Source organism: Natator depressus, chromosome 5, assembly GCF_965152275.1.
Source record: "Natator depressus isolate rNatDep1 chromosome 5, rNatDep2.hap1, whole genome shotgun sequence".
Taxonomy (NCBI): domain Eukaryota; kingdom Metazoa; phylum Chordata; order Testudines; family Cheloniidae; genus Natator; species Natator depressus.
The window spans coordinates 103,454,690-103,478,578 of record NC_134238.1 but is presented as its reverse complement, the minus strand read 5'-3'; the positions used below and the strand labels follow the sequence as shown (position 1 = coordinate 103,478,578).

Below are 23,889 nucleotides of genomic sequence, written 5' to 3'. Positions count from 1 at the left end.
AACAGAACGCCACTAGCCATCACTAAAACCTCTCCAACGCATCATCAAGGATCTACAACCTATCCTGAAGGACGACCCATCACTCTCACAAATCTTGGGAGACAGGCCAGTCCTTGCCTACAGACAGCCCCCCAACCTGAAGCAAATACTTACCAGCAACCACACACCACACAACAGAATCACTAACCCAGGAACCTATCCTTGCAACAAAGCCTGTTGCCAACTGTGCCCACATATCTATTCAGGGGACACCATCATAGGGCCTAATCACATCAGCCACACTATCAGAGGCTCGTTCACCTGCACATCTACCAATGTGATCTATGCCATCATGTGCCAGCAATGCCCCTCTGCCATGTACATTGGTCAAACTGGACAGTCTCTACGCAAAAGAATAAATGGACACAAATCAGATGTCAAGAATTATAACATTCATAAACCAGTCGGAGAACACTTCAATCTCTCTGGTCACTCGATTTCTGATCTAAAAGTGACTATTCTTCAACAAAAAAACTTCGAAAACAGACTCCAATGAGAGACTGCTGAATTGGAATTAATTTGCAAATTGGATATAATTAACTTAGGCTTGAATAGAGACTGGGAGTGGTTGAGTCATTATACAAAGTAAAACTATTTCCCCTTGTTTATTCCTTCCCCCTCCTCCCCCCCACCACTGTTCCTCAGACGTTCTTGTTAACTCCTGGAAATGTGCTGGAAATGGCCCACCTTGATGATCACTTCAAAAGGTTTTCTCTCCCCCCACCCCACTCTCCTGCTGGTAATAGCTCATCTTAAGTGATCACTCTCCTTACAATGTGTATGATAAACACCCATTTTTTCATGGTCTGTGTGTATATAAATCTCCTCACTGTATTTTCCACTTTATGCATCCGATGAAGTGAGCTGTAGCGCACCAAAGCTTATGCTCAAATAAATTGGTTAGTCTCTAAGGTGCCACAAGTACTCCTTTTGTTTTTGCAAATACAGACTAACACAGCTGCTACTCTGAAACCTTTTAAAGGCTGTTATTGCTGCTGTTTTCCAGGGAAATTAGCCTCACTTAAGAAAATTGCTCAGAACACTGGTCACTGGGTTTGTCCTCCTACTCCTCCTGATTGGATACACAGGTAGACCAATCACAAAGAAGAACTTCCAATCCCCTGGACATGTCTTTCTGCTCTATTTTTCCCTAAATGAGACCTTCCAGCGCTTTTTTTTTAATCATACCCTTAGTGTGTCTACCCCGGGGTCTTCTCTTGGGGGAAGTGTAAGTACTGTTCCTGTGAGGCCAGAGAAACCAAATCGATGGGGAAGGGCAGAAAACTTGGTTTGGGGGTCAAATTTTCAAAGGAATTTAGGCACCCAAACATGCAGGTTGGTGTCTAGGAGGATTTTCAGAAACCCCTAAGCACCTAACTCCCATTGTGGGAGTTAGGCACGTAGGTCCTTTTGAAGATCCTACTGAAGTGCCTGTCTGCACCTTTTGGTGCCTAAATTCCCACATGCACACACAACCTTTGTCTGAAAGAGAGTTTCTCATCACATCACATGCAAATAGTTGATTTTGTTTGGGATTGAGACTCCTCCAAAAAGCCCACACAGTAACACATGTATTTATTAATCCTTAAAAGTAGTGGTAGTAATAAACATAATTTTATTTATAAAGAACCTTCCAACCCCCTTATTGGAGCTGTATATTAAGTACAATCAAAATATTATTAATATTGTAATAAAACACACCTTTATAACAATTTCAGATGAGAAGAAGAAATAGATGAGGTCTGACAACGGAAAGGTAGGGTTAGAAAGACTGTAAATACTGGGTCATCAACAGTGATTGTAATAAAACAAACAAACAATAAGGAAAAAGCTCTTGTGAAAGACATTCAGTTGTTCTTTAAAAGTGGGTAAGAATGAACCTGGAAGAATATCAAGGGGGAGCAATTTCCATACTCTGTAGCCCACTGTTCAGCAAATTAGAGTTGAATTGCAGCTTTTCTCTTATAGATCTTCTATGCTGTGTGTCAGATGCAATCCCTGACTCACTTCACAATATTCTGCCCAAAACGCATCCTTAATACATGAATATGCACTTGACTTGGGTGGTGGATTGCAGATGATGTATTGCATTTGAATGTGGACGGCATGTGTATCCCTGCTTTTGACTACGTCTTACTGCACAATGTACATTTTACAGAGAAGTCTGTCACAAAAGACTTGCTCCTCAAGACAGTAGTGGGATATGACTGCCAGGATCACCTCAGTTGTCTTTTATAATTCATGTTGATACACCTGATGCTACCACTGCTGTTCACTGTAAAGTATCTGCCTCTTCTGAAAAGATGGAACAATTTGGATCGTTATGTGCCAAGATGATGATAATCATTTTCCATCTTGCTGAAAGACGCAACTGCTGCTGGAAAAAAGCAATAAACTTTACCTGTTTCTCTGGGCTACTAGACTCTTGGAGAGGACTTCAACAGAAAAGTCATACAAGATCCATTATTATATCATTTCTACTCTAAGATAATGCAGTGGGAACATCAGAGTTCAGATATTAGAAGAGAATGGAATTATCCTTGCATTAGAATGAATGAGAAAGGAATGAGAAAGGAAAAGAACTTTAATAAAACAACTTGGAGAGCTGCTGCACGCAGCCATGCAGTGTTCCCAACCCCCGCCTCCAGGGTACATCTCCAGATTCCCATGTCCATAATACTCTTTCTTATGAGGGAGTGTCTCTAAATTACAATCTTCTACAAGCATATCTATACATCATCTCTCTTAAAGAAAAACAAATTAACTCATATACATATATAAAAACAGCTAACCATGATCTAATAACATGCATTACATTCTCACCCCATGTAGTACATTTCCATAAACATAATGTGTCAACTACTGAGAGAGAAGAGGTTACTAGCACATCACGCTCGAGTGAATCTTTACCACCCTTTTTTTCTCAAATACCCCTTCTCTAGGCAGGTTAACTAGTCTCTGTGAGTCTTTCAGGACATTTAATCTCCCACTCTGATCTTCTCTTTATCAGCCTTTCATTAGAGTCTGAGTTATTCTCTTGTTTCTCTTTTGTGTGTCAGTGATAAAGGATCAGTCAGATGGGAAATGCCAGAGTCCACATCAGCTGTCAATGTGTTGGAACTTTCTAAGATTATTCAAAGATTCCTTCGATTACATCAAAATGTGTTGTCCTGGTCTGTCTGGACTACATAAGACCTTGGATGCAGCTGTTCTTTAATGGTACCCTTTTGGTCCCAAGTATTTGAGGTGTGATTCCTCAGGCATACTGAGATCCCAGGCCCTTTTATCGAAATAATTTTTCTGCTTCCACTCCTGATTTTCTTTCATCTTCTTTGTTTCATTGTCCTGAGATTTCAGCAAGCTATCAATAATTGGTAAATTAGATCTGATTCTTCTTCCTGTTAACAGCTGAGCTGGAGAAAAGCCATTCTCCAGAGGTGCACTTCAGTAAACCAGTAACATTTTATACAAGTCACCCCCACTGTCAAAAGTCTTTTTCATAAGGTTCTTTACTGTCTATATAAACCTTTCCACAAATCCATTTTATTGGGGGTAATTTGGACTTGATGTTTTGTGATGAAAATCCCAATCTCTGACAAATTGCCTAAAATCTGCATTGGAAAATTGCGGCCCGTTATCGTTAAAGACTTCATCTGAAATTCCATGTCTGGAGAAGATTCCCTTCATGCCAGCTATCAATTAGTACTATTAGTACTGTGTGGTGTGCAAATTTCTGGATACAGAGAATCATAATCTGTAACTATTAAATAATCCTTTGATTGCCAGGTAAATAAATCAGTGCCTACCTTCTCATAAGGCCTTTGTGGAAATGGATTCACTTGACGTTTCTTCATTTGGGATCTGCAGCATTTTGAAAAATGAGTATTTTTCTCACATTTATGGTAGAGTTTGCCAAAGGCAACACACTGTTTGGGGCCATGTTGTGATCCACACCATTCACATGACCATCTGTACCCAATCTTCCCCCAGAAATGGTTTTCTTAGTGCATCGTTCCACTCTTTGATTTGACCTATTCTGGTTATATTGTTTTGTGTTTAGTAAATGGATAACACCTTCCGAAGGTGAATTCAGCTTCGTGCTTTCCGTTTCTGCTGCCCTGCATATTTGGAGAGCTTTTTTCTAAAGTTAAGCCTCCTTCATGGAGCAGTCTTTCTATTAACACATTGTCTTTAATGCCACAAATTATTCTGTCTCTGACCACGTTTTACTGAGTTTCCTTAACTCTGTGACATATTGCTCTATGGTATCATCCATTTTTTGCATGCATGTAAAAAATTTCTGAGTCAAAGAATTTCATTCCTTTGTGGCATGCAATGTTCTTCAAATTTAGTCAGTATTTTACTTAACTTCATGCTTTCATCTTCTTCTAACTTAAAGTTGTTAAGTTGCTTCCTCCCCAACAACATGAAACAGGATTGATGATTTCACTTTATCATTTTTTTCCTCTGCCCCTATTGCTGCTAAATACAATTGAAATCTCTGATTTTTTTTTCCAGTTCTATGCAACATTGCCTGACCATTGCAGCCTGGATGGAGGTTGCAACACATTCATTTTTGGCTTTTCCCCCCCTTCTTAAGCTAGTCAAGATACTACTCTGCTCACCAAATACATGGAAAAGACTCTGTGCCTGGTGCTCCACAGTCTTCTCTGGTGCCTCCCTTTTTCTCCGCTTTCAGTTTCAAACACAGGAGTTAACTTCAAAATTACTGCAGTTTCCAACTCATTGAGCACTTCCGACACCATGTAACAATCTTGGGGTTCATTAAATAACAATGAATGAGAAAGGAATAAAACATTAATAAAACAAACTGGAGAGAGTCTCTGGTGAACTGCTGTACACAACCATGTGGTGTTCCCAATCCCCACCTCCAGAGCACATCTCCGAATTTCTATGTTCATAATATTGTCCCTTATGAGGGAATGTCTTTAAATTACAATCTTCTACAAATATATCTCTCTGCAGCTAACACACTGAAAAAAGTTCAAAAAAGGTTCATCTCTATGAAAATATGAACTTTCATATTTCCATTGTTGTGAAAACTATGATTCATCTAACGAGTAAGTGCTGCTTGAGCAAGTCAATACTGCCTTGATTTTTATACACAACTTTTCTATGAATTTTAATTTTCTCTTCTTCATTGCACATGCTCATTTGGGATATGTGAAATAGACAAACTGAATATGTCCGGAAAAGTTATCGAAATACTTTTGATATTTTCTATGCAAGGAGAACAACTGCAGCGTGAAATGATGCAAGACAGTTTCAAATGATTCTCCCATAAGAGTTCATATTGTGAATCACTGAATCATAGAGGATTAGGATTGGAAGAGACCTCAGGAGATCATCTAGTCAACCCCCCTGCTCAAAGCAGGATCAATACCCAACTAAATCATCCCAGCCAGGATTTTGTCAAGCTGGGCCTTAAAAACCTCTAAGGATGGAGATTCCACCACCTCTGTAGATAACCCATTCCAGTGCGTCACCACCCTCCTAGTGAAATAGTGTTTCCTAATATCCAACCTAGACCTCCCCCACTGCATCTTGAGACCATTGCTCCTTGTTCTTTCATCTGCCACCACTGAGAACAGCCGAGCTCCAATTTCTTTGGAACCCCCCTTCAGGTAGTTGAAGGCTACTATCAAATCCCCCCCTCACTCTTCTCTTCTGCAGACTAATCAAGCCCTGTTCCCACAGCTTCTCCTCGTGAATCTGTGCCCGAGCCCCCTAATCAATTTTGTTGCCCTCCACTGGACTCTCTCCAATTTGTCCACATCTTTTCTGTAGTGGGGGGCCCAAAACTGGATGCATTACTCTAGATTTGGCCTCACCAGTGCCAGATAGAGGGGAATAATCACTTCTCTCGATCTGCTGGCAATGCTCCTACTAATGCATCCCAAAATGCTGTTAGCCTTCTTGGCAACAAGGGCACATTGCTGACTCATATCCAGTTTCTCATTCACTGTAATCCCCAGGTCCTTTTCTGCAGAACTGCTGCTTAGCCAGTCGGTCCGTAGTCTGTAGCAGTGCATGGGATTCTTCCGTCCTAAGTGCAGGATTCTGCACTTGTCCTTGTTGAACCTCATCAGATTTCTTTTGGCCCAATCCTCCAATTTGTCTAGGTCACTCTGGACCCTATCCTTACCCTCCAGCTTATCTACCTCTCCCCACAGCTTAGTGTCATCTGCGAACTTGCTGAGGGTACAATCCATCCCATCATCCAGATAATTAATAAAGATGTTGAACAAAACCGGCCCCAGGACTGACCCCTGGGGCACTCCGCTTGATACCAGCTGCCAACTAGACATCGAGCCATTGATCACTACCTGTTGAGCCCGACAATCTAGCCAGCTTTCTATCCACCTTATAGTTCATTCATCCAATCCATACTTTTTTTAACTTGCTGGCAAGAATACTGCGGGAGACTGTATCAAAAGCTTTGCTAAAGTCCAGATATATCACGTCCACTGCTTTCCCCATATCCAGAGAGCCAGTTATCTCATCACAGAAGGCAATCAGGTTGGTCAGGCATGACTTGCCCTTGGTGAATCCATGTTCACTGTTCCTGATCACCTTCCTCTCCTCCAAGTACTTCAAAATGGTTCCTTGAGGACCTGCTCCATGATTTTTCTAGGGACTGAGGTGAGGCTGTAGTTCCCCAGGTTCCCATTCTTCCCTTATTTAAAGGTGGGCACTATATATATGAACAACCTTTGTAAATGCTCTTTATATTGTTCATGTCCTATATTCAGTGAACAGTTCATGTATAGAACTCTTTCAGTAATTAGAAGTTATATTAACACCATTTTCTGAACTATAATGGAATGTGTAGTCTAAAATCAGCTCAAACTTTTAAGATACCTAAGAAATTATGGGCTAAAAAGGGGTAATTTTAAATTGTTGGGCACAAAGTCATTATATTTTTTAAATTACTAAAAATATTTAGTCCAGAGAAACAAAAAATGGCAGGCCAGCTCTTACTAACAGTATCTCTTATTGCCAGCTCAGAGGTATGCCTTTCACAATTTTAGTCACAGGGATTCTTTTCCATACTTCAGGAAACACCGTGATTGAGACTAAGCAAAATAATGACAGTTATTAACCATGGCTCTTTTATTGCTGAAGGAAAAGAAAACATTAAACAAAACAACATAGGTGACAGAATACATTTTCTTTTGTATGTTTTTTTTTCTGTAGAGAGCTTCTATAAGTGGACCCGCCTTTGGTTTGGCATTTTTCTCTTGGTAAATTGAAACAAAGGTCTTTTTTCCCCAAAATTATCAATAAACCAGTAACTACGAAATTTTGCAAATGGGCAAAATAATTTTGTTTAAGGAAAAATGTGTCCTGTTGGTTACTAGTAATAACAATACAGTTTATACTTGAGGAAAGTAAGAAATCTTAACTAAATCCTATGAAATTGAAGAAAATATTTGTCAGTTACTTCAAAAAAGCCATTTAAGCATCTGTCTTAAAACAGGACAACTACAGATATGAAGAATCGAATATCCAATTAAATCCCACTATTTCTTTGTTTATCAAAATGTAGCCACTGTCTCCTCTCCAGGAACACATGGTCTAACCATGTGGTCATTCACAGGAAAATAGTAAATATTTTAAGTTTCAACAGCATTTCCATGTCCCAAAAAATTATTACAAGACTTTTTAAATTTAATCCCTTGGTAATCTTTTAGTTAACTTTCTCGCTCAAATCCATTTTAAAATTTTGGGGCAGTTTTCCTTGGGTTGGTTTCTTCTTGTCTTCTCAGTTCTTCTTAGCTGTTTGCGGTAGCCTGCTTCTAAAGATGGACAGGATGAGTTGTGGAATGCTTGCTATGTATGCTGTGTAGCAAAGGTTGTGTATGTGAGGAGTGTTCACTTCAGAGGGGTTTTTTTTTGTATTGTTTTCCTTCCTATTTCCATGAAATTATGAAAACACCTCTTTTAGACTTGTTTAGATCAGAGCTGGTTGCTGTCACTTTTTATTGGCTCAAAGTCTATAGGGTTGGCTTAGATGACACCTTCAGCTTCTAAATATGCAGTGTGTTTAATGAACATGCAGTATTTGCAATTGCCTTTGTTCTTATATTGAGAAAACCTAGGTAACCTTTTAAAGTTAGAGTTTAACATTTATTTTCTGAGATATTCCTTTAATTTTATTAAAGTCCAATAGGAAATGAAATTGTTTTCAAAAAGTCTGAACATTCCTATTTTTTAACTAAAATATTTTAGTCTCATAACAATATTTTTAAATTAAAGTACTCTTAGTTTAAATTGTTGTTAACAACATTGTTGATCCTTTATAACCGATTTTAGAAGGATGATTCTTTTTGTCTTCCTTAGTTGGGTGAGGGAGTTCCATGAGCATAGCTAATAATTAATTAATTCTCCATTAATTTAAATATTCTATATTTAAATAGCTTCTTACATTAGTAATTAGTTTAACAAGATCATTAGATTCCATATTGGTTGTCAAGGTTCCTTCCCCACTCTGAACTCTAGGGTACAGATGTGGAGACCTGCATGAAAACCTCCAAAGCTTACTTTTACCAGCTTAGGTTAAAACTTCCCCAAGGTACAAACTATTTTACCTTTTGCCCTTGGACTTTCGCTGCCACCACCAAACGTCTAACTCCGGTTACTGGGAACGAGTCCGTTTGGAAACGTCTTGCCCCCAAAAATCCTCCCAAATCTTACACCCCCTTTCCTGGGGAAGGTTTGATAAAAATCCTCACCAATTTGCATAGGTGACCACAGACCCAAACCCTTGGATCTTAAGAACAATGAAAAAGCATTCAGTTTCTTAAAAGAAGAATTTTAACAGAAGAAAAAGTAAAAAGAATCACTTCTGTAAAATCAGGATGGTAAATACCTTACAGGGTAATTAGATTCAAAACATAGAGAATCCCTCTAGGCAAAACCTTAAGTTATAAAAAGACACAAAAAGAGGAATCAACATTCCATTCAGCACAGCTTATTTTCTCAGCTATTTAAAGAAAACAGAATCTAATGCATATCTAGCTAGATTACTTACTAAGTTCTAAGACTCCATTCCTGTTCTGTCCCTGGCAAAAGCATCACAGAGAGAGAGAGAGAGCCTTTGTTTCTCCCCCCCCACAACCCCTCCAGCTTTTGAAAGTATCTTGTCTCCTCATTGGTCATTTTGGTCAGGTGCCAGCAAGGTTATCCTAGCTTCTTAACCCTTTACCGGTGAAAGGGTTTTTCCTCTGGCCAGGAGGGATTTTAAAGGTGTTTACCGTTCCCTTTATATTTATGACATTGGCATATAAAGAATTTTACCATTTACATGGTTTCATTTATACAGCAGTTATCTTAGGAGCTATGCATTTAGCTAACATATTTGCAAGTACACATTTCACAAAGGTGTTTGACATCTCAAAATAGAAGAAAGAAAGAAAAAGGTTTAAAACATTTCCAACAATACATGTTTTTTGTAGAGGCTTTTCTGAATGATGTTTCAACAAGGATATTTCTAGAATTCTTTGTGTAGGTTTATTGGGAAGTTTTTCTGGGTAGGTGAAAAGCACACTTTACACCTAGATTTATTGCTCTGCGAGCACAATCCCTTTTCACAAGCAGGTCTTTTCCTAAAACATGAATGTTTTACATGGTTTGTTTTCTTGAGATAAGGGTTACATTTGTACCAGACCAGTATCTTATACAGAGGGAGATGTTCTGGTCTAGATAAAACAATGAGGAGTAAGATACTCTTAAGGGTAATAAACGTGGCTTTATGGCTAAGGTGGGGTTATCTTCCTGACATTTACTTGTCCTTGGGCACAGAAAGCAGAAACCTCCTGCAATTTCTTCAATCAACCTGAATATTTTATAACATAACTAACTAAATCATACACAGATATTGTAATATTTTCAAGCATCCTATGACATACTTGTAGTTATATATTATTGTTCAGTAAAGATGCTAACAAGTTTATAATGACCTAATAATAATAATAAATTTCAATAAAGTTACTAATATTTTGCATCAATATTGAGGTCTGTCCTCCACAAAATTCAAAGAATGAACTGCATTTCCAGATTTATTGCACCTGTCATCCTAAACAAAATCTGTATTACTTATGTGACTTACTAAGCACAAGGACATAGTAATCTGCCCTATAATGGCCTCTCAAAATGACAGTGCCAAATGGCTTTGTGAAGGTCAAGTGTGATTTAAATTGTTGATGAATTAGGAGCTAATTCAGTATGATTGAATATTAATATGAAACTACAGTTTAAAGCTTAATGAGCACAGTAATGAACTGGATAAAATACTTTGTCTTTGCACCTCATGTTGATGTTTAAAACGACTAATATATTGATAATTTGTAATAGCTACTTTTTATGTAAAAGTTTATGTTGGCTAACAGTCATTCGTTGATTTGATTCTCAGTTCTACAACATAGCACAATGGATGAGCTATCAAACTTGATGTCATCAAACTGGAAAGACAGTTTTATACAAATCAATAATAAATTTAGAGAAGAAAAAAGCAATTAACATCTTATGAACTACACCCACTGAGATAAGCATTCCAATTAGAAATTTCATTATTTCCCCAGTCCGTTTTATGTTGAATACTGGGTTTTATTGCCAAATACCTCACAGCCAGATTGGAAACAAGCCACAACTGTCAAAGTATAACAGCTCTGGCTATTCGAATCTGTTACATTGTGATGTTTCTCATGAAAATTTAATGAAGACAGTGCATTCAAAGAGGTTCTGTGCATAAGGGGGATGGATGGAATTTAATTACCCTTATTAAAAATAAGAAAAGAAAGCTCTTTACATACTCCATCCTATTAATATGCAAGATAGATTATCTTTGTTGTGCACTTGTGTATATGAAAAAGCGGCTCTGGAGTGTTCTTTATGAGCCAAGAAGGAACAGAAAGGTCATGCAAATGCATTAGAGTGCTTTCTGCATTGCACAAGTCAAACCTTGTCAGTTATTCCCAAGGTAAAGGCTTCACATCTGATAAATAATTATTAAATTTAGTTTTCTTTGGTAAGAGCCTATAGCAAGTGCCTCAGCACTGTAAGCCTTTGACACTCATTGCTGATTGGTGGAGATATTGGCTCTGAAGAGAGATGGAAACTTGCAGGAGAATAGTGACTACTGTACCAGAGCAATATTTATATGTATTCATGATTCCAGTGATTAAATAGCCCTAGGGAGATATCTGTCACTGGAGAATGCGAAGATTTGTCAGGTATTCAAGGATAACCAGATGTAAGTTTCTCAAAAGGCTCTGAAAGCTTTACTGAAATTACTTAAAAAGATCACACAATTTTTGTACAAAGAAAGCAATGTAGTTAACATTGGACAATTCCTAATAAATTATTTTAGTCTTGTAAAAAATTACACGTCAATAGCTGCCAAGCACGGCATTTGATAATAAAGCATGTATTATATAGTAGCTATTGATTTTTTTCACTTTTCTTTTTGAGACAAAGAGCAGCTCTATAATTGTAAAAACATCTGTTAAACCTTTACCACAGTAAAGAACAAGCTGATGTAATTCCAAAAGATTATTATAATTAACATAGCCTGATTTGTCAGGTATTCTCTGTCCCTACTATGTTTCCAGTGTTACCTCCTAGACTATCAGGCACCTAGAAACCTGTGTGTTTCATTGCTGTTTATATAATACATTCCAGTTGGGGTTTTAAGGAACCCAAGGGAGTTGGCATCCAACTCCCATGTAACTTCAAGGGGTGACTAACTCACATAGCTTCCTTTGAAATCCCCACCTTCTATCTCCTAACACCCCACAAAACACTCAGATGAAAACCCCATTTCTACACACTGATATTATCACATACTCTTCAACTGAAATTCACTGCCATGCAGAGACCCAACACAATGTATGTGTATCACTTACGTCCCTCCTAAGACTTATAGTGATGCCTGAAATGGAACTTAAGTGGTACATAGGGCTCTACACAGGGTTGAATTTCACCCACAGGGAAGGAATGAGTTCATAGAACTTGCAAAAAAAACCAAAACAAAACAACACAGCTATATGAAGCTCAGAAACTGGCTCACACTCTGAACCTTATTTATTATTATTTAGGGCTGTCAAGCAACTAAAAAAATGTATCACCATTAATCGCGCTGTTAAAAAATAATAGAATACCATTTATTTAAATATTTTTTGATATTTTCTACATTTCCAAATGTATTGATTTCAGTTACAACACAGAATACAAAGTGTACAGTTCTCACTTTGTATTTATTTTTATTACAAATATTTTGCACTGTAAAGAAAAAAAAATAGTATTTTTAGTTCACCTAATACAAATACTGTAGTGCACTCTCTTTATTCTGAAAGTTGAACTTACAAATGTAGAATTATGTACAAAAAAAACTGCATTCAAAAATAAAACAATGTAAAACTTTAGAGTCTACACGTCCACTTGTCCTACTTCTTGTTCAGCCAATCCCTAAGAGAAACAAGTTTGTTTACATTTGCAGGAGATAATGCTGCCCACTTCTTGTTTACAATGTCACCTGAAAGTGAGAACAGGCATTTTCATGGCATTGTTCTAGCCGGTGTCGCAAGTTATTTACATGCCAGATGTGCTAAATATTCATATGTCCCTTCATGCTTCAGCCAGCATTCCAGAGGACATGCATCCAACCTGAGGACTGGTTTTGCTCGATAACATTCCAAAGCAGTGCGGACCGACGCATGTTCATTTTCATCATCTGAGTCAGATGCCACCAACAGAAGGTTGATTTCCTTTTTTGGTGGTTCGGGTTCTGTAGTTTCTGCATTGGAATGTTGCTCTTTTAAGACTTCTGAAATCATGCTCCGCACCTCATCCCTCTCAAATTTTGGATGGCACTTCAGATTCTTAAACCTTGGGTCTAGTGCAGTAGCTATCTTTGTGTTTTGTCAAATCTGAAGTTAAAGATTGTGACAGGGTCGGGCTAGATGGCTACGGGAGAGTAATAGAAGGCAGATATATTAGCCCCAGGCTAAGTAGGTCCCTTTTCCCTAGGTAAGGTAACAGGGAAGGTTCCAGAACAATCAGGAACCTTCTGGAGACAATTAAGACAGGCTGATTAGAACACCTGCAGCCAATCAAGAAGTTGCTAGAATCAATTAAGGCAGGCTAATCAGGGCACCTGGGTTTTAAAAAGGAGCTCACTTCAGTTTGTGGTGTGCATGTGAGGAGCTGGGAGCAAGAGGCACTAGGAGCTGAGAGTGAGAACGCTGACTGTTGGAGGACTGAGGTGTACAAGCATTATCAGACACCAGGAGAAATGTCCTTTGGTGAGGATAAAGAAGGTGTTGGGAGGAGGCCGTGGGGAAGTAGCCCAGGGAGCTGTAGCTGTCGCACAGCTGTTCCAAGAGGCACTCTAGACAGCTGCCTTCCACAGGGCCCTGGGCTGGAACCCAGAGTAGAGGGCGGGCCCGGGTTCCCCTGAAATCCTCCCAACTCCTGGTCAGACACAGGAGGAGTCGACCTGGACTGTGAATTCAGAAAAACGGCCAAGCTGAGGGCTGCCGTGAAGCTCCAAGGCGAGCAAATCGACCAATAAGCGCAAGACCCACCAAGGTAGAGCAGGAACTTTGTCACAGTATTCTTAAATCAAACAACATATGCTGGGTCATCATCTGCGACTACCATAACACAAAATGTATGGCAGAATGCGGGTAAAAGCATGGAGCAGGACATACAATTTTCCTCTAAGGAGTTCAGTCACAAATTTAATTAACACATTTTTTCTTTAACAAGCATCATCAGCATGGAAGCATGTCCTCTGAAATGGTGGTCAAAGCATGAAGAGGCGTATGAGTGTTTACCTTTTCTGGCACGTAAATACCTTGCAATGCCAGCTACAAAAGTGCTATGCAAACACCTGTTCTCACTTACAGGTGACATTGTAAATAAGAAGCAGGCAGCATTATCTCCCGTAAATGTAAACAAACTTGTTTCTCTTAGGGATTGGCTGAACAAGAAGTAGGACTGAGTGGACTTGTAGGCTCTGAAGTTTTTACATTGTTTTATTATGGAGTGCAGTTATGTAACAAAAAAATCTACATTTGTAAGTTGCACTTTCACAATAAAGAGATTGCACTTCAGTACTTGTATGAAATGGATTGAAAAATACTATTTCTTTTGTTTGTCATTTTTACTGTGTAAATATTTGTAATAAAAATAACAATATAAAGTGAGCACTGTACAGTTTATCTTCTATGTTGTAATTGAAATCAATATATTTGGAAATGTAGAAAAATATGTAACAAATTTCAATTGGTATTCTATTTAACAGTGTGATTAAAACTGAGATTAATCACGATTAATGTTTTTAATCGTGATTAATTATTTTTACATTTAATCACGTGAGTTAATTGTGATTAATCAACAGCCCTATTATTATTATTTTATTTGTTTGTATTTCAGTAGAGCATAAGGGGCCCCAATCAGGGAGCAGCGCCTCATTGTGCTATGCATAATAGCTGCATAATAAAAGTCAGTCACTGCCCCCAAAGAATTCAGAGTTTAGGCACAGGATACGAGACCACAGACAGAAAGAGCATCTTACAGCATGTGCCCTTTGTTTAAAGGACAGTGGCAGATTTACTAATTTAAGGAAACGATGGCAGATTTACTAATTTAAGGTGTGATTTCATCAGTTTTGATTATTCCAAGTCACTTCTTAGATTGGAAATCTATAGGGAAAGGCCAAGTGCTACAAAAAGTAATGTTAATGATTCAGCAGGTGGTATTCTACTTTCTTAGTGCCTTCTCCTGAGGTGTGCTGAACAACTACAACTCCCAGACTTCACTATTGAAGATGTTCAGTACGTTTTAGGATGACGCCCTTAGTAGAGAGGCAATGTTGAAGATGCTGTCATTTGATTGATATGTAAAACTGCAATCCTGATCCCACAGTACTTTTTGTAAGATAAGTAAATTCCTGTTTGGATTATGACATATTATCTATTTAACTTCTCCAAGCATGTTAAATTAGTTATGCTCAACTACTGGTATACAGCTTAGCTGTGTCGTATTAAATAGTTTTTGTGTTCCACCCCAGAAGTGGGAAAAGCAATTAATATATATTACAGATGAACTGGAGCCAAATCCACAACATGGAATGTGAACTTTCTCAGATTTCAGAGGGCTCAGGGTCCAGAATAAAATCCCTGCTAGTTAATCTCTTCTCACACATTTGGTCCTTTCTATTTTAGGTTTGGGTATAGCTGCAATCTTATGATTGGCCTCATGAGATTTGCTCTATTTTGGATAGAAATCTAGACAGATTCCTTCAAGAACAGCTCATGAGATTTCAGCACCATTGAATCCAAATCTTACTCTAGTTCTGATTCAGCTTTGAACTTGAACCCCAAACCATAGCCTTAACCTAATACAGACTCAGGGTATGTCTTCACTACCCACCGGATCAGCAGGCAGTGATCGATCCAGCGGGGATAGATTTATCGCATCTAGTCTAGACGTGATAAATCGACTCCCGAGCGCTCTCCCATTGACTTCTGTACTCCATTGCCACGAGAGGCGCAGGCAGAGTCGACGGGGAAGCGGCAGCAGTCTACTTACCGCAGTGAAGACACCACGGTAAGTCGATTTAAGTACGTTGACTTCAGCTAGGTTATTCACGTAGCTGAAGTTGCGTAACTTAGATCACCCCTCCCCCCACCCCAGTGTAGACCAGGGCTTAAGCACCACCATCTTAGGCAATCTTTAAGGTGTAATAAACTTCATAAAATTCCCCTAGGACCTGTGTATGCAGAGTGGAATCCTGGCCCCATTGAAGTCAGCAGAAGTTTTGTCATTGACTTTAGTAGGACCAGGGTTTCAACCCTAGGTTTTTATACACCATGCCCATTACCGTAGTATCTGAGTGCTTTGTATGAAAGATACTATGTATATACATTCAAAATCATAATGATTATTCTGGTTTCAGAGTAACAGCCGTGTTAGTCTGTATTCGCAAAAAGAAAAGGAGTACTTGTGGCATCTTAGAGACTAACCAATTTATTTGAGCATGAGCTTTCATGAGCTACAGCTCACTTCATCAGATGCATACATCCGATGAAGTGAGCTGTAGCTCACGAAAGCTCATGCTCAAATAAATTGGTTAGTCTCTAAGGTGCCACAAGTACTCCTTTTCTTTTAATGATTATTCTATGTATCTATCCTAGCTACAGTACCTGAGCTCCTGATAAATATTTTAATGTATTCAACCCCATAACACTCCTCTGAAGTAGTAAAGTGCTATTATTGCCATTTTACATATGAGGAATTGAGACAGCGTCAAAATTACTTGCCCAAACTCACAGGCAAAGGAGGAAATTGAACGTGGGTCTTCCAGGTCCCAGGCTAATGCCCTAACCACTAGTCAACATTCTACATACATTAAAGAGGACACATTCAAGAGGAACAGTGTTGGTATGATAATGCCTCACCTTGCACAGATGATTGGGTGTTTAAAGAATGTGCATAATACATAGTGGGCCAGATCCTCAGCTATGCCAAGTTGAGACAGAGTATATCTGATGGAAAGCTGTCTCTGAGCCACCTTTATGCTCCTCTGATTCTAGGCTGACAACACCTGGCATAATATAGAACAGCTCAAGTGGGAGCTGCTCTTAGTTATGCTGGCTGCTGTGGTCCCATAGGAGCCACTACAGCATGTGAGGATAATGTGGAGTGCATGACTCTCTGCTTCACCCCCTTCTACTCTGGAAGACCTTAGCTGCCACTTCAATGCAAAGCAGCTGGAGCTGTGGCTATGAATCTGGGCCTGTATGTTGTACATGTATGAGTTTTTATATAACAAATGTGAAAGATTGTTATAAAACCAGACTTTTTTTCCTTTTCAGAGGATCAAATTCCTCGTGGTTTTCCCACCATTGATATGGGTCCCCAGTTGAAGGTGGTCGAACGCACTCGCACAGCCACTATGTTATGCGCAGCCAGCGGCAATCCTGATCCTGAAATAACTTGGTTCAAAGATTTCTTACCTGTTGACACAAGCAACAACAATGGACGTATCAAACAATTACGATCAGGTAGGGTCTCGTTACTGTTTCCACTAACGCCCAGAGTTGTTCTCTCACACTATTTTTTTATTTATTTATAGGTAAAAATTTCTCTTCCTCTTCTCTTTTCTGTGTTACTAAGTGTGTTGTCCATGTCTGTGATGCTGTCATAGCCTGTTCCCGAGTCCGTCTGTGTGTGTGTGTGTGTGTGTGTGTTTTGCAGCTTCTGTTCACTCCACATTGCTCACTGCTGTGACTGTATTTTTGATATTTTTTTCTTTACTGCTTTTCCGCAGTATTTGACGGATCCATTTTCTCCTCTTTCTTTCTTTCTTTCCTTTTTTTTCCCCACAAATTTATTTCCACATTGGACTTCATTCAGAACTTTCAAGGAGTGCCAATGGTTATATTCATCAAAACCAAAACTTTCATATTTAGACACTAAAAATATTCAATAAAAAGTGTGTTTTGTGCTGTCTTTTCCACATTTGAAGCCACCAAAGATTAGCCAGTTTTGACACAACTTCTTTCCTCTCACTAATACATAAAACACAATACTTTTTCCCATGTGTAACCATACCTTTAGAAAAAAGGGTGGGTGGGTAAAAAAAGTCCTTGGGTAACCTATGAAAAAAGGGCTTTTTGCTGGCTGAGCATTTTTCCAACACATTTAGCCACAGTAGTGTGCGCCCACGCTAAAGCTTTCTGAATCCTACATTGTCTGGATCTACAGAAGCCTGCTTTTGGTGTAGACTCCAGCTTTTGCTTCTCTCTCTTTGCCCGTTGCACTTCCCTAATAGTCCTTTCACCCCCCACCCTTCCCACCTTAGTTTATTCTTTTGCTCTCATTAGATTTAAAAAAAAAAGATAACTCTAAATTCATTAAGTTTAAAGCTTATCCCCAAATAATATAATGGGGCGATAATAAGCCTTTTGCCTTGGCAATGATAGTGATATTGCTGTAGAATCTAAGTTGTTTAATCACCTGTCTTCCCAGAATTCTCAGCTTTTGACCTGTCCTGTGATGTTAAATCGTCTTGTTAACTGACTCTTTGCTTGTTGTCAGCAGAACTGTGTAAATTAACCTACTGTTAATGTAAATTAAGAATTAATTTTCACATGTGACGTAGATTATTTAGTATATAAAGTTTTAACTGAAAACTTTGTGCCAAATTATAAGGAATATAATAATATTTTTATGCTGTCTTTCTTCTCTCCGTATTTAAATCTCCAGAATCTATTGGTAAGTGCTTAGTTCTGAAGCGCACTTCACCCCCACTAATTTCCATATTCAGAATATTATTATTATATTACTATGATGATTATTATTCTTAAAATGCATGGCATGCATTTTACTAACAGTCAGTGTAGTCACCAGATCTCCGTAGTGGCACACACACACACCTCCACAGAAATGTTGTATCGATCATAGCAACACCTGTCTAGAAGAAACAGTACACAAGTATCACATAGAGTGCAGTGAATGCCATAATCCAACTTAAACTGCAGTATTTGTTTCCAGATAGACTTCAGTGTATCCTCTCTCTCTCTCTCTCTATCTATATATATATAGAGAATATATATATATATACACACCCTTAAATAGAATATCCAATATTTTCCTAAACTATGTATTAAATACATTATTGTAAAGTATTTCTTTAAGGATGTGAGGCATATACGATATATTTCTAACCCTTTATAACCAAACACTTAAGAACTCAGATGCTTCTCTGAGAGTGGCAATGCTGCTTTTTGTGGCCTTTGCCCTTTGTGTACAGTGCAACTTGCTTTTATAATCTAATAATACTATCTAATATATTCCTGTTTTAAAAGTATAGTAATTCAAGTTTTTTTAAGACCTTATTTAATTCTGTAAATCTAATTTGATTCTTCTTCCAAAGCCCTAGCCTCCTTCTTCTCGTACTAATGCTTCTTCTTTCTAATCTTATTTGCATTCATATTATCCACCCAGGTGGTACACCAATAAGAGGTAAGAGTGCTGAACTAACGTTCACAGAATGATCTTACTCATTCTTTCTGTCCTTTCATCCTTCTCATCTTTGTCCTGTTAAAAAACAACAACACAGAAATGTCCATCATCTTTATTTTTTCCTTTATTCTGTTTGGTTATGATCAGTGATTCTCATGTTGTGACCTTTATTTCCACTTCCCTTTTCCTTTCCCTTATTTTGTTTCTTCATTTTTGAAAAAGATATATTTAATTTGTGATATGCTTCAAAGGAAGCATATCCAGGTCTTTTGGCCATAGCCCAGTCACAGCGTACCATTTGTCCCTCTTTTTTTCTTTTTTCTTTTTTCTTCTTCTTCTTCTTCGTCTTCTTTTTTTCTTTTCTCTTTCTTTTTTTTTTTTTTGTTCAACTAGAACAAAAAAAAAAGATCATTTTTTTTCTTCCTTAGCTGTTCTTGTTCTGGACCAAAGGCAAGGTGGTCTGGAGAACAGTTGCAGACATGCAGAAGACAACATGGAATATCTTCTTTTTGTCTTTATCTTTCAAAAAAGGTTTTTCGTTTTTGTTGTTCTCCAATTCTTTTTTTCTTTTAACTTCATAAAGTTGAAAATGTTTTTCCCCCCCTACAAAATTACAGCAATGCTTTTTTTTTTCCTTGTTGTTTTTTGTTTTTTTTTGTTTTTCTTGGATTTACCCCATCTCTGGATTTTTGGATCTTCTGATCTTCAGGCTTTGGAAATGAAAGGTTAATGAGTCGTCATTCTTGGTGGTGTATGGTATTGCTGGTTTTTGATACTTTGACAAAAAATGTTCACTTCTTTTATAATTCTTGTTTTGTATTTTTCTTGGGTTTTGTGACACCACACTGCTAATCCCACTCGTGGATTTTGATGGGTGTCTTAGGGGGGGCCCTCCTGAGGTCCTCAGCAGTGGTTGGTTGGTTCTTCCTTGTTGGCATAGACCATGCTTTTAAACTTTTTTTTGTCTTCTAATTCAACTGCTCTTTGTTTTTCAGCAAACGTACTAAAAGATTGTAAGTTGTGGCAAACCGTCTTTCTTTTCTTACCAATCTGCATGTCTTAAGGGAGTTTTATTTCTTTAAGAGAATATTTTGATAATTATGAATGACTAATGCAGTTTCTTTTTTTTTAACACTTTAAGCAGCTTTTTTGTTCTTGCTGCACATTTTTGGCTTTCTTCAGCAGAAGACTTTCTTGAAACCTGTCCTGTCTTTTTTGAGAGTACCACCTTTTGCACTACTTTTGTTACAAAAAATAAAGAAACTCAGAAAAATAGAACAACCCAACAACTTAATCTCTTTTGTTTTATTTAAAAGCCATACTTCCTTGAAGCAGTCTCACCCATCTTCATTTTAATGGTCGAGGGGGAAAAAAAGTATTGTTTAAAAAGTGATTTTTTCTGTCAAATGCAAATTGTTTCCTGTGCTAGCACTGATGATGTGAAAAAAATAATCTTTGTTTTTTTCATCGCATCATTTTCTGTCTGTGCACCTTAGCAAGAAAATGAACCGACGTTGAGTGGACCTTCGCATACAGGGCTTTTCGTATTGTTAAGCGGTGTATAATTATGGATCTAGAAAACCTTCTCTGACCATGTCTTTGGCTATATATTTTATATTCATACAGGTGCCCTCCAAATTGAACTGAGTGAAGAATCTGACCAAGGCAAATATGAGTGTGTTGCAACCAACAGTGCGGGTACACGCTATTCTGCCCCTGCCAATCTATATGTCAGAGGTAGGAATGACATAACCCTGGCATCCACTCTTCATTCAGGCTCAGGGGTGTTGAGATACTCTCAGGATCTGTGCAGTTAACTTAGTAATAAACAAACTACTATGGTAAAAGTAACAGTAACTAAATATGTTTTAAAAGTTTAGACTCTAGAGGACAGGGATTTTTTTAAAAAGCACTCTTGAGTTCAATCTATCCTGTGACTTAAGGTTTGTAAGTATATTTACACTTTTACGTCTTGGCTTCTATTTTTCCTGCATTGATTTAGACCCGTGCTTTGCATTTTTTTTATTATTATTATTTTGTTTTGTTTCTTTCTTTTGTGTTTTCTTTTCAAACTCCTGAGGTAGTTGCTTGGTATGCTACTAATCAGCTCTGGGTATAACTCCAAGGCAATGGGGTGTATGTCTACATAACCTCTGCTGCTGAGTTACAAAGGAAAAGCTTCAAACTTTAAAATAATATATGCAGAGCACAATTGTATATTCTTCTTCCTTTTTTATTTCTTCTTTACACACACACATCTATCTATCTATCTATCTATCTATCTATCTATCTATCTATCTACCTATCTATCTATCTATCATGTGGGGGGGTATAAACACACGCACACACACACACACACACATATATATATATATTTTATTTAAACATTATCAGAAAAGTGTAATCCCTGCCACTGCAGTAATGAAGCTGGCTGTACTTTAAAAATTAATTGCTTGTCTATATGACAGGTATGAATTATGAAGATACATTCATATTTCCCTGTACTGTAATAGAAATGATTAATTTTAAAATCTGTGAAAGTGTTCTTTTGATTTCAAACAGAAAGAAGTGGTTCCTCTTTGACAGTATTTCCAACAGCTGGTTCATGTAGCTTTCTGTACAATATAAAGCCTATGCTTCAATACCTATAAAATATATATATATATGTCTACAAACTAAGGGGGTGCGGAAAATATGTGTGAAAGCTGAAACAGCTTTAAGCTCGTTACTGTAGTGTGGGTGATCTTACCAAAAATATCTAGCTTGATCTTGAAATTTTTGTGAGAAATAATGTTTCAATCAACCTGTTTTATTTTCTTTTTTGCTTTGTTTTGGGTGGTTTTTTGGCCCAAGAAAAGTTTCATGGCATCCTTAGAAAGTTGTTTGATCCTTTTTCCCTCCCTCAGAAAAATACTGACTTTCCTGTACTGCATGAAGCATGTGTGCCTTTTTTATCCAAAGGAAAATTTCAAAATAATGCTAGCTATTGTTTCTAACACCGTAATAGCGGCGAGAAATTGCTAACTTTTCAAGCTGAGATAGGAAGGTTTAATTAGAGCTAATAAAGATGTTCAAGTAGCAGTTGAAAGCCTTGATATGGCCTTTTTACTCTCTCTGTGTTTCCCTTGTTTTTCTCCTTTCCTCATTTCATTGTGTTCTGCATCAAACCCCCTACATCCCTCAGAGCTGCGAGAAGGTTGGTGTGTTTTTTACTTTTTACCCACCTTACAAAACTATTAATTAAACCAATAACAAAGAATACAAATGAAATGAATGTAGCTGCATTGTGGCCTTTTTTAAGTTAACGTTATGTTTAAGCAGAGAATGCCCTGGTCATGGCTTTTGATGCGTGCAAATGTCTAACTGTTGTGCATGATGAGAATGAACTTGGGTGCATGGCAACCTGTAACTTTTAACACTAAGGTTTGGTAAACTTGGTCAGTGTTCCTGCTTTTTTCTTTTCCTTTAATTTCTTGTTTATATTGATGCCTGCTGTTCAAGAATGATTTCCCTGCAATTGCTTCTCTAAGCAGCCCAAGCATGAAAACTAAACTCCCCTCTGTTTAAAACAATTCTGTTTGATACTACAAATTCCACATTGCCTGCTTCTTGCTTTGTGTGGCCTCTGAATTGGCTGCTGAAGGCATGTTATGCCGTTTGCTTGTTTCCCCATGCCTGTCATTCACTCACGAGGCCATCGCAGTAAGTCCCTCTTGAGTCAATAGTAGTTCACCAAAATTTAACTAAATCCAGCAGAAAGGTTTCAAACTAATACAATGTTTATTCTGTTACTCATAGTGCCTTATTTTATTTTTTGTTTTTTGCTGATTAAAAATAATGTTTTACGATTAGCTTCTGGTTCATCAACCTCAAATAAATACAGTGCAGAGTACTTTGTCCAATTAAAGGCCTAAATACAAACCTACCTCTCTGCCACTTCTCCCTCTGCCTCCTCCTACACACATATGTGCACACACAGAGAATATCTGAAGCAGGAACACTGATTTATTGTTGCCTGGTAATTTTTTCTCGGTGTTGTGTTTGCTTAACTATTAACTATTCTGTTAATGCGATATCCTGCTATGTGTTTTCAATCAGCTGCTCCACATTTTGAATATAGAAAACCTCTAATATGACTAATACTAGTAGTTTACTTTGCTTTCCTTACATGCAAACACAGTAGAATCCTGAATGTTAAATGTTCTGCTCTTTCCCCAGTGGCCCCACCTAATAGATGCTTCATAACAACCTGAGCTTAATCTAATATCCTCCTCCCTCCAACCCTATTCTCCTTTAAATTCCTGTTTCTGTCAACCCATCCAACCCCCAGTTTTTAGTTTTATTCTTTCTCCTAATAAGTTTTCCTTTTTGGTTTTAGCAGTTTTGTTTCTTTCTGTAATTTTGATTCTCCAACATTTTCCTGAGCATGATTCTCTACAGATTCTGTCATTTGCTTGCCTGCATGACCAAATCCAGTACTCATACTGGTTTTGCCTTGTTTCTTCTCCTGTGACTATATATATTTTTCTATGTTTGTTTCAGTGTTAGTGTGAGGTCTTGAGGCTGCATCCACTTTGAGTCTGAAAGCAAATCAAATTGCACTTTCAGTGTATTGTAGGTGATGTGTTTCAGGGCTGTGATGTGACAATGTGGTCCAGCACATTTATTCACATCAACTGGAAGTACGCAGCATTGAAGTTGGTTTTAGTACTCAACTCAAGCATGCTGTTAACCCTCCAGTTTTCTTCTGTGCATATTATATCTATCTATCTATATATATATGCATACAAACTA

At 37.9% G+C, this 23,889-nt stretch overlaps 1 protein-coding gene across 46 annotated transcripts in view; it reads left to right on the top strand.

Annotated features, from left to right (window-relative positions):
• Window positions 1-23,889, top strand: part of PTPRD (protein tyrosine phosphatase receptor type D) — a 1,647,138-nt gene that overhangs the window by 1,444,676 nt on the left and 178,573 nt on the right. For 30 of the 46 annotated variants that reach the window (XM_074953347.1, XM_074953346.1, XM_074953342.1 and 27 more), the window contains 3 exons: window positions 16,944-17,132; window positions 19,078-19,095; window positions 20,722-20,832. In XM_074953347.1, coding sequence (XP_074809448.1) covers window positions 16,944-17,132; window positions 19,078-19,095; window positions 20,722-20,832 — 318 coding nt within the window. Of the gene's footprint in view, window positions 1-16,943; window positions 17,133-19,077; window positions 19,096-20,721; window positions 20,833-22,255; window positions 22,292-23,889 lie in introns of those variants that run through there. The other 16 variants (XM_074953350.1, XM_074953349.1, XM_074953344.1 and 13 more) reach the window with 2 other exon arrangements.